The sequence below is a fragment of the Malaya genurostris genome, chromosome 1 (assembly GCF_030247185.1).
Source record: "Malaya genurostris strain Urasoe2022 chromosome 1, Malgen_1.1, whole genome shotgun sequence".
NCBI lineage: Eukaryota > Metazoa > Arthropoda > Insecta > Diptera > Culicidae > Malaya > Malaya genurostris.
The window spans coordinates 65,903,920-65,916,288 of record NC_080570.1 but is presented as its reverse complement, the minus strand read 5'-3'; the positions used below and the strand labels follow the sequence as shown (position 1 = coordinate 65,916,288).

At 34.3% G+C, this 12,369-nt stretch overlaps 1 protein-coding gene across 50 annotated transcripts in view; it reads right to left on the bottom strand.

The window, feature by feature from the left end:
• The window catches only part of LOC131440337 (calcium-activated potassium channel slowpoke), a 190,524-nt gene that overhangs the window by 22,853 nt on the left and 155,302 nt on the right, over positions 1 to 12,369 (bottom strand). For 34 of the 50 annotated variants that reach the window (XM_058611524.1, XM_058611525.1, XM_058611526.1 and 31 more), the window contains one exon: positions 7,215 to 7,292. The exons of the other annotated variants lie outside the window; for them this stretch is intronic. In XM_058611524.1, coding sequence (XP_058467507.1) covers positions 7,215 to 7,292 — 78 coding nt within the window. The remainder of the gene's footprint in view (positions 1 to 7,214; positions 7,293 to 12,369) is intronic. 50 annotated transcript variants of the gene reach the window in all.

Below are 12,369 nucleotides of genomic sequence, written 5' to 3'. Positions count from 1 at the left end.
AATAAATCCCAGATACAAAGCGCAAAATCAAGAAAGTTTCGAAACCAAGCGAAATCTAAAAAACTATCAGTTTTAAGGTAAACTGTTCGTCGACGTTCTGTATCACATGGTATGAATAGCCAAGTTGTCTGAAATTGCTCAACGAGACAGCTGAAGTCAAACGACTTAAGCTCATAAAGACGGATAAATCAAACTGGGATAGGACTGACAGTGAATTCGTGTATTTATTCACTTATGACCGCGGAGACGACTTCTAGATACAGAATAGACGGGCTTGAGCTGATACATGACCAAGGTCCTATATGAACCACCAGAAAAAAATCCACTAAGTGCAAGCAAATGCGATAAACTATATTTGCGAGAGTCTATGAAGTTAGATTTTTATACCTAGCTTAGTTTCTCATTCATTCTTAGTTATTAATATTTTGATTAAAGCAATAAAACAATACGATTTTCTGAAACTGTTTAATAAAGGGGTCCTCTTCAGGAAATAGCAAAATACTGAAAATATTAAGTTTAAAAGACCATGTGGTTTGTATAGAAAATCGACGATGCGAATTAATGTGTTCTTTTTGGGTTTTCGGGACTGCAAGGCTGCAAGTGCTTCGAGATGATTTCAATCTGGTTTATAGTATTTTTTAGGATTGCTAATAGCTAACCTCGAAACCTCCAGACTATCCCGCAAGATGTTTAAGTTAGAAACGAATTACAACCGTCCGCTGGCACACATGTTCACTAATACATTCCCTGCATCATTCCTTGGTAAATCGAGCCAGACGCCCGCACGCCTGTAAATAACATATGGAATAAAATTCTTTTATCATTATTAATTAAGTCAATACTCAAGCCCTGAACTCAAGTTAACGATTGAAACGCATGGTATTTAGTTCTAAGGGCATGTGATATATGATTTCAGAACTAAATACCATGCGTCTCCATCGGTTGATGACAATTTGATGGAGACGCATGGTTTTTGGAATGATTAATTTTTTTAAAGTCTGATATTATACCCGTCCACATTTTTTAAAAATATCTAATTTTGGGTCAAAATCCACCCAAAATCAACTAAAGTGCATCTCTTCAATTTTAGGTGACGAGTGATGACCTCAAAATTTAGGTAAATGTTAGTTTACCCAAAGTGTTATGCCATAACAAAGCACGCTACCCATTTTTTACGATCAAGTCAAAGTTTGAGTAGATACCGACCAAATTTTGGGTAGCTTATAAAAGACCAAATTTTGGGTAGCTTATAAAGTTTACCCAAAGTGTTATGTCATAACAAAGCACGCTACCCATTTTTTACGATCAAGTCAAAGTTTGAGTAGATACCGACCAAATTTTGGGTAGCTTATAAAAGAGCTCAACAATGAGTGATTTCTCCTCAAAAAATAGGTAACGAGAACTCCGTTGATTACTTCTCCTGAAACAAACTAGTAATAGATAGATAGTCTAATCAACGAGTCTTGAATGTATATGGTAGTGGAAGTAAATTTTCGTGTTTTTTCGGATAACCGCCAATAACCAATCTGTCAACATCCACTTTCAGAACGAATTTCTGACCAAGGCCATCGTTTGAGTATTAAGGTTAACACTAGAGGATAGAATAAACAAATTTCTTCTTAGTGAATGTTGACGGATGGTCTATTGGGTTATTATCAAAAAAAAACGTAAGGAAAAGAAATCGATTATTTATTACAGTGAATGGTTTACAACGATCGATATTTCGTAAAGCATCGATCAAACAATTTCATATACATACTCATTATCTAAGTGATATTCCGCTCTCAATAACTAATTGTTTCGTTTTTTTCGTTCGGTGTATTCGGACATTAAAATGGAAATAAAAAAGTTTCTATTTTACAAAACATAGAATGCAAGCATGATGGCTAAAATTGAGAATTGTGTTCACATTCTCGATATTGAAAGATTCGTCGATTCCGTTCCGGAATGTTCCGAAAATGTCGAAAAATTACAGAGATATACAAAATTGATCGGAGTATTAGTAGTCGAAGCATTGTTCTGGAGCTAAGATTTAACATATAACAGTTTGAAACCATTTGTACAAATCTGGACTCATGAAAGTTTAACGTTTGGGTAAGGGATATTACATACCTTTTGCGAAATTTGACCATTCTGTTTCAATGGACCTCGTAGACGATTCTTGGCGTACAGAATCATTGCATGGTTAATACTACGATCCAATTGATACTACTAACAACTGGATTGTAAGATAAGTAAGATTGTAACAATGAACCGCCAACCCGCCTGAACGATCTTTCATATGGCCAAACACTAAATTGGGAGCTCTGAAATAAACTAAACTTTTCAAATTTGACATTTAGAACCAGAACAGCGGTGTCGTGTTCTATCATAACAACAGCCGGTCACACACGTTAATAGTGACTCGTTCGAAACTTCAGGAGTCAGTAAATTTTAATGCATGCATCATTATGAAGCTTGGCAACAAAACGTTGCATGTTTGATCCAAATTGGACAATCCTAGTCATATAAATAAAGTCTAGAGTTTCACCTAAAAATAATGGATTTTTTCTTCAAACTGATATTGCCAAGACATTAAATTTTATGAACAAATTACAAGCTTTTCGCGAATATGACACCCCCGAGATCGACAACGAATCGAAACTCGTGAGCACAAGAATGTGACGAAGTTGCCAAACTCGTGCGCGTGAGCCCAGCACTGAAAATACAAGTTACTGAAATTTCGTAACATTGACTCATTGAATACTAAACACACATGATCAACACAAAAAGTATGTAGAAAAAAAAATTCGTTTGTTATATGCTCCGGTAGTACAAGTATGAAAAGTTGTTCATTTCTGTAATAACACGTGGGTTATAAACAACAACATATTTTCAACGTACCAACGTCAACTCTCCAGTGAATTGCAAGTTTGTGCTTCAGCGGCAATACGAAAGCGTTGCTGAATTGGAAACTGATCTTTTTTCACAGAAATTGCAATCTATTTTGGTTGTTATGGATTAAGCATATCCGGAACAATATACAACAATCCTAGGGGCAAATAAATCTAAAGATTTTCGGAGCTCAAACAAAGTTTGGCTAGTTCAAACGTTTAGGAGAGATGGTGTGAGATTCTGTGAAATTTATTATTTATTTATGAGTTAGTTTTAAGTGATTTTCTCCTTGCAAAAAAAAAACAGTTTTGTTAAAATTTTACACAATTTTCAGTGTTCGTTTCATAGTAATTTCCTTGAGTTATGTAAGCGATTTTAGTTAGGCAATCAGAGAATTTCTGTGCCTATTCTCCGTGTTTAACAATTCGGCTTCAATACAGATTAGGTATTTACAATTAAATTGATCAGACTTCGCTTCCAAAATTGATGAATAAATTATCAAATCTGTGAATACATTACGTTTCAATACATACGTTTCATTTGAAACGCATACCTTTAATGAAAAGACTAAAAGCTGCGTTTAATCAATTATGGTATATATCAATATGGATCTTGGATCTTGGATATGGATCTTGCGATTCACGAGGGACATCACAGTAACAATGCGGTGGCAAAAAAGGCTACTAATACAATACAATTTTTGCTATATACATATGACAGCTTTTCCAATCAGTACACTGAATCGAACAACCGCAAATATATTAAACATTGCTGCATATGCACTATACGAAAAATAGCTGTGAATACTTTAAGCTGTATCTTTTACTAATTCGCGAGAGAATACAGAGTTATATAAAAAATCATTTGATATAAGTGTATGTTAAGTTAATTTTCAATCTTTGTAAAACTCTAAATGTAAACGCAGAATGAAATGAATTCATCTTAACACTAATTCCAGAATTTCGCCAACATTTCCGAATCAGGTATTACAATATCTTGAATGTTAAGACGGAAAGTTTAATTCTAACTCTGCACAGAACTTTAAACGGTTTGTTATTTGGAGTATCGTATTGTTTATTGGCAATATTTTTTTCATCTGAAAAAACAATACTTCTAATATAGGAAAGTTACCACCTCTAAGTGGTGGACATCATGTTCAATTAATTTTGACATTCAGATTCTGGTGCATGCTAAACGCAAACTATTAAACAATATTGAATTAGTAACCTTTTCCATCACTAGATGTTGTAACCAGAGCTAATGAAAGTCATTTTCACTGACTCAAATTAGACGAAAATGACGTGAAAATACTGTCACTCTCAGTTTCGCTTGCAAACTATGAGAACGAAATCCATGTCCAGTCAATGACATAAGCGAGAGAGTAGTTTCAAAATTGTGTTTTTTCTTTCAGTCATTTGCAGTTTTCAATGGAAATCCCATAGTAAGCAGTGTCGATATTCAACCGAAGCTGTGAGAATCGAAAATGACAGAAAAAGGTTTCATAATAACTTTTACCTGTTGGTGCTCGAATTTGTAGTAGTTTTGATTTCCAAAGAGGTTCTGGGATGTAAATACTTTGATTTGTCATATTGCAGTCACTCTTTATAGCCAAGCGTCACAGATTTTCAATACATCGATGAAAGAATGAGAATTGAAATTCTGCTCATGCTCCCTGAAGATGTTAGTTTGGTTTCGTCTTGCCATAGAGGAAAGAGTGACGTTGGCAATTATTCTCTCTCGTTTTTTCAATGAGAAACGAAAATGCTTCGTCTCTCTTCGTTTGTTCTGGCGTCGGTCATTTATGAATGAGACAATAATGTATTGAAAATGAGGCTGTTGGATTGGATTCTTTCATTGAGAATGTGTGACAATTTTAAGCTCTGGTTGTAACTGTGATGTCTTTTTCGATTTGTTTTGGATTCCCTGGAGTGATCTATATTGATATATAATATATTTGGTTTATTTTTTAATTAAATGACTTTGGGGACTACATATATGCTTGTTGATTATGCATTTGGACTTTGAAGGGTTGTTGAAGAGCAGTGTAAATTTTTTAAGAGCTTAGATTAGATATTTTGATTGTATTTCTCAAAGAATACTGCGAGAATTATGTATCAATTTTTCAAAACATTAGTTATGCATGAATCGTTGGTTTATATTGGTGTAGATAAGATTTAGCCATATTTACTTCGGGTACATTTTAAGTGAAAAGTGGGTTTCCCCCCACTATCTAACCAGGTAATATTTAAACATTTAAATTTAAATCCAATAAATGATTTGGTTGGTATTACTGAGTTCAGGCAATTTCTTATTGAGAGAGACAAAAGAGCCTAACTGACAGTTTCTCTTTTAAATTTGATTGAAATCTTTTTCAACGCAGCGAAGAATGCTCGGTTCTTCTGTTCAATTAGACTGTTTTTTTATGTGTTTCATATGCAGGGTAGTTTAATTAGTGAAACTATTTTTACGGATAGGGGCTAGCTACAGGTTCGAATCCCGTCTCTGTGGCAGGGCTTGCAAATTAAAGCAACGAATATGAACAAAAGGGTTTCACCATCTGTGCTTTTCACACACATTCGTATGTCAGGTAGAATTCACAGCGCAATCCAAGCAAGGAGAGCTGCTTCGTTCGTTCATTAGTTCATGAATATGCCCGCTTGCTGAGACCTATGCTTCATGAGGTTAGCATTTGATGAATTGTTCTCATATTGTAGATGCCTATGAGGAAACTAGATTCATAACTTTTAGTTCCGATGAATATTAATTTAAAGAACATTGCTTTTAGTGTTTCTAGGATATACATACACAGTGTAAACTGTCAAGAAACAAATTGATCGTTTTGAAAATGGGCTCAAATGTAAAATTTCTGCTATAAAATGTTTAAAGTATTTTTAAAATGTGATGAAATTTGGTCTTGGAATGCGAACATTATGTTAAAAATGATTTCTGTGAACCTACACGTAAACATTGCCTATATGACTTTGCTTCGCGTCTTGTAGCACGCCGTGAAGCAAGGTCTTCTTTATCGTACAATACTAACGAGAGCGAACCCTTCATTTCATTACATTGCATTGCTTAGTTCATGTGTTAACTGAGACAATTTACTTGGCAAGGGGAATTGGTCTGCTCAGTAGCATATACTCTCACGCATCCAGTTTCTCTCTAATATAGGTCTCTCATTCAGCTATGTCAAGCAAAGTGTTCACAGCAGATGTTTTTTATTGATTCGTTCGTTTGAGGATTCACAATACAAGCCCTGCTCTGCGGTAACTTTTTTGCGGTTTTCATTACACAGTATTCGTGGTTTTCATTACATGTAATTTTTCCACTCTGTTTTACTCGTTGTTGATCAAATTTAAAACTAGCTCAAGGCGGCTCTACATCCTAAAAAGACTGAACCAAATCATTGAGTTTCTCGTTGTTTATTTTTTTCTTTCGCAAATTTCCAGATTGGTTTTAAATTAGTTGATTAACTGTTTGCATAACTCGCAAGGCAAATTCCCAAACATTCGAATAATAATATAATTTGTAAAATTTTTAGTAAAAAAAGCTCTCATTTTGGGACTATCGAATTATTTGTTTTATATAAGGGCGAAAGTCGTAGGTTTCTCAGAACATAACAATGTTTAACAGGAACATTGATTATGCAATATTTTTTCGTTTGCTTGAACGAAAAAAAAAACAATTTTATTTGGCTTTTATGCAAACAAACGATGGAAAACGCCTCGAATATTCAATTACGAAAAATCACGTCGTTTTTTAACTGTAACTTTGACAATTCAGTTGCGGATTGTGGACATTTAAAAAATTCGCGAATTAGCGTCACAATATTTCTTATTCGCAGCTTTTAGAAATATTATTTTGTTCACTTATACGATCCCAACAGCAGCTTATAATGTATGCTAGTTCGGTTGGGTCATCTTCGTGTTGCACACTGCATAAAGATGATTTTGTCCCTAAATAAAAAGTGCGACATCAGCACAATAACGATGAGTTACCTACTGGTGTTACAAAATAAACGAATAACATTCAATCTTTCAGATTCGTATTTATGAACTGCGTTTCACAGAGAAAAAAAATCATACCGGCAAATGAAATTATCCAACATACACTGAACATAAATATCAGAAAACAAAACATGATAGTATCTATTTTGTACATTTTTTGCAGCCGTGTAATTCACGCATCGCTTGATTCACACTCTAGGTTCATGCGCAGTGTGCCTGGGCGATGGTATGTGTGTCAAGCGACGAGGAAGCAGTCCAAAACGAAAAGTAAAATTTGTACTATTTAACAGTGAAAAAAAAATGCGGGAAATGGTTTCAAATAATTCAATTTACCCGATGAAATACCACGAACGTGCACCCGTTTCGGAAGTTCCGGCGGGGTGAACGTGGGCGCCGGATGATGACCGTCGTCTGCAAAATTCACAAAATTCATTCTAGAAAAAAAATTCACCTTTTGCACAAACAAGCGTATTTATGCTCGTTCGGTAAAAGCAAATACGAAAACTAAATAACACTAAGTTTAGTATGACTTATATTTAATATATAAAAACGAAAGTTGAATAGAAATAATTCAAAACAGGTTTGTCACACGGTTAGTTAGTACTAGTAAGCTAGAGTTGAAACAAACAGAAGCAACTAAGCGTGGTACACTGCTACTGAGTAATAAACAAAAATTGCGATTCTCAGTTGGGCATGGAGTAGAACATAGCACGCGCGGATGCAATCGATATTACGGCAAAGTCGAAACATGGGTTTTGCAAAGATCAATTTTTTTCTGTTATTGTAGTTGCAAGCTAGTTCATGAGCAGGAAAACAACACTGTATTGTTGGTTACAAGAAAAAAAGGTAGGGAACACAAACTTATTCGATATCTGCCGATAAGCGAAGCGGAAAGAAGAATTAAGGTTGTTCAGACTTGATATTATTAAAGAAAGCGGATTTTTTTTATTCGAATCGTTAGTAGGAGAAAAATACTGATCTATATTCACCATGCCATGTAAGCGTCATCTATTTCTGTTCTTTCGCAACGGTGTACGTGAGAACAGTTGAACCATAGAATTAAAATGCCTTTTTTTCTCAATGTTACAATTCTATTAAATACTAATTTGTATATAACTTAACCCTAATTGTGAAGAAAATAACGATTAATGTTCAACATATGGGTAGAGTACAAAAAAATAATCACCAAACTAAACAGATTAATCACCAAATGGGCCAAACGGCAATTGTTGCCTAGTAAAACATACAAAATTACACACACAAATGTATGGTTCAACTGTTCGCTTTGACACCCTACGATGGTAAGCTAAATTCAATGGGTTCTACTCGTGAAACAATAATTGATAGCCGCTCTTTGTCTAGTGCGGGAGTAATTCTAGTATAATTATCGAAAAATGATCGTATTTTCCAGTATTGCACAGAAATTTTTCGATCGCGGCCAATGATAGATACGTCTTTTGCATTGCAATGTATGAAAAAGAGGTGAGCGAATGTGACGAGATCATGAGAGAGGAAATGAGATCCTGAGGAACGAAGTGTACATTACTCTACGTAAGCTTCAATGATTATCGTTTATTACTTTGCTGGAACTCCAATTCAGTTCGGAAGATTCGCCGGCGGTGACAGAGACGTGTATTTACATGTTATTTATTGCCAGTTAACTCTGGTGAATAAACAATGTTCCCGGGTGCTTGTGAAACAATTGGTCTTCAATGTACAGTGAGCGGAAACTTCAATTGTTTACATACATATATAAAGTGCAGTGATAGCATAAAAGTGCCTCAAAGCTTTAGCACTGAAAATATACAGTTTCATACTTGAAAGCAAATAATTGTCAGAATTGTTTTATGTTGTCATTTTGTTTTCTGGGGTACTGTTCACAAATACTTGTTTAATCTCGAATTCCAGACGTTATGGAAGTAAGTGTACGATAGAAGCATTCTCACAGATAAACAACACTCGTCCGGCCAAATTTAGCACCTTAAAATATTTCATTTTGCGGTTATGCACAAATTTAACGTGAGGGTAATATTTCGATTTTTTCCAGGCCTCGATCAATTTTACCGGACAAATGACATTTATCTGAGAGCTACATTAATCGATTAACAATGTTGATTCGATTGAATACACAGAACCAGAAAACAAGTTGATTGTTTACTTGTGTTATTTTGAATGTTTTCTTTCAATCGCTTTTTCCATTGTTGATTGAAAACAAAGAATACCGTCACGCTATACCGAGGGGTCAGTTCCATAAAGTAGAGTAAACTTTATTCTACCTAACATTGAGTCTATAGGACTCAGATATTGATTAGATATGAGTTACCACTTAGTATTCTCGTTCATCTTCAGTTCAATAATCGACCAGAATCCCACAATTGGATGGAAAGTACTTAAAATTAGAATATTTTCTGGTTCCGTGTAGGCTTCCATCCAATCTGTCAATGTTGACCGCGTATTGTTTACAGTGTTTAATATGCAAAGGTGCACTTATTATTTTTGATAACAGCTCCTTCGCACATCATTTTTTAGTGATGATGCAAACTGTGCACTTTTTGTGTTTTGTTGGTTCTGTTTTTTATGTGTATGTATGTCTTATTGCGTTTTTGAGTTGTTTTTTTTTGCATGGTTCATTCAGCTGTTAGGAGGAATTCTCGAACTACTCCATCATGAACTACCCGTGCTAAAAAATATTAGTTCAGATCATCAGAGGTGATTCCACTCAATGTCATCCATGCACTGGGATATTTGGTCTATTTTTCTATAAACAAATTTTCACGCTGAAATTCAAGTGATATTTGGTCAAACAATTCAAAACATATTTGGTCAAATATCTTGAAAAATATCATTGAATTCTATCATTTTTTTTAATGCTTTAGCAAGATGAAAATCTGTTTTGAACATAATTTTCAAAGACGAAAAATGAGCATTGCATTTTGTTTTTGGTACTAATTAATTTTCTATTTTTTTTCGATAGATAGCATTCTATTACTTGTGTAGTTGTTGGTTAAATATAGGTGTCATTTGATGCCGTTGTCGATAGTCGATTGAAGGCTCATTCAATCAGTTTGTATCTTACATCAAAGATGTCGATGTACAAAGTGAGTTTCGAGCACATATGCAATGATTTTTTTTTAACGTGACGAATTAATATAATTCTAAGTCACGTAAATAACATGTTTAATGGAAGAAAAACAAGTGGTCGTTCGCTTGTGGAAGCTTATTGTGAACGTGCTTGAAAAAAATCACGGCGGAGTTTCTGAAACTTAGTGAAATTGTCAACGGCATTCGCTACCAACAATAAATTATCGATTAGAGCGAGCATTTGCGAAAAAACGACTATTTTTCTAACAGATTACTTTAGGGCTCCTCTTCTACCGAAACTGACTTCCGGTATTATATAATGATAAATGCTCAAAATTTCAAGCCGTTCAATTTGTAGGTATTGTTAGTTGGTAGCCAAACAAGACCAATTTCGGCTATACCGTGTCGGAAGTACCGAAAATGTTGATCAAAAGCTACAAAATGAAATGCACCTCGATTTCTCAGAAATGACTTGCATGATTTTCACAATCTTCGATTCAAATGACCTTTGGGCCCATAAGTTGCTCTCGCTTTTTTGTTTGCATTCGATTTCCGGTTCCGGAATTATAGAATGATGAGAATATGAAATCGTCACTTTGGGTTACGATGATAAAATCGTAGAAAATTTGCTAAATCGTACTGAAAATAGTTCTAATCAGGTGGTACTATTAGTTGATATTCAAACAAACCGTTTTCTGTAGTATCGGAGCCAGGATACCGGAGTCATGATCGCTCTCTTCGATTTCTCAGAGATGGCTTGATCGGCTAGTATGAAAACTGAGGAATTCCCAACATTTCTAAAGAACTATATAGCTGTGTTGCCAACATTACAGATAAGATGTCGTCATTCATTTTATACACCAGATGGTGCTTTTTCATTCTAGCTTGCTTAGGGATGTCGAAAATTTCAAATTACTCGATTATTTAATAATCGAGTAGAATTTTGAAACTAATCGATTGTAATTTATTCGATTATCTAGGTTATTAATCGATTACTCGATTATTCATTCGTTTAATACTATGGGAATTTTTTAACTATTCGATTAGCTCAATAATCGAATATTAGTTTTATGCTAATCGATTAAATATTACTTGATTGTCTGGGTTATTAATCGATTACTCGATTAATCGATCGATATTACGACATCCCTAAGCTTGCTCACTGCCGACAGCTTCATTGGCACTTGAAACCAGAGATGCCAGGTAAAATTTTCTAATATCTTCAGACAGGGTTGCAAAAGTCTGTGAATCCGAAAAAATGTTTGCGGGAGGTCTTTCTCTATAAAGTATGAAACAGAAAATTAGGAAATCCTGGCATCTTTGCTTGAAACTGAACAAGTAAAACCTAAGACAAGACCTGACAACTGGGGGGGCTGCTTTTGTTCCAAAATGGACCAGTTTATGATTGGCTGATTTTGATGTTGCTTCCCGCATATTGTGAAAAGAAAAAACTTTTGCAGGGTACGCGAGCAATGATGCCAAGTATAAAGAAAATTAGATAACAAGTTTATTAAAATGTATAATTTTAGCTCACCAATGAAAATGAAAATTTTCAGAGAATGTTTCTCTTTTTTTTTAATCTCATTTGTAATAAATGTTTATAGTGGCAGCAGTTTTTCTTTTTAGTGAATTAAAGTGTAACCAAAAAGATTTGTTAAATTAGTGTAAACTCGAAAGTGCGTTTAGTTTTACGAGAAGAATGAACTGTTGTGTTCCACACTGTGGTTGCACTAAGCATTACTATCCAAACTTGACTTTTTCCGGATTCCAAAAGATCCGGTAATACGTCAACAATGGATTCGATTTTGCATTCAACATGAGATATTTAGTGTTTTGTCATCGAAGCTTAATTAATTGTTTTAAGCATTAATATATAATAAAAAAAATGCATTCACCAAAACACTTTTCATGTTTATTTCAAATCAAAAACCGAGTTTCAAAATTTCAATGATTTTAATATTTGTTTCTTACCATAGAGTTATTAAAAAACCTGTAAATATGGCTACACTGTAGCCGATACGTTGGTATTTATTCCACAGGGCGAAAATGACGAGAAGGATAATTCGGAAGGAAGAATAAGAAGCTAGTTGTCAGGTCTTGTCTTAGAGTAAAACTTCTAATGACCAGCCTAGGGATGTCGGGATAATTATTCGATTGATAGAGTCATTGCATAATAAATCTGATAAGCGAATAAAATTGAATCGATTAGTTCAAAAATTATATTCGCTTATTGAATAAATAAATAGTTCGAAAAAACCTATATCGGAGAATCGATCGATTCATCGATAATCGAATAAAATTTAATCGTTTAACTTGAGAAAAATTCGATGATTGAATAATCGATTACGCTGGAGTCTTTTTATGCATAACTTGAAAATTAAAAAACAAAAACTTTGAAAATGCGCAT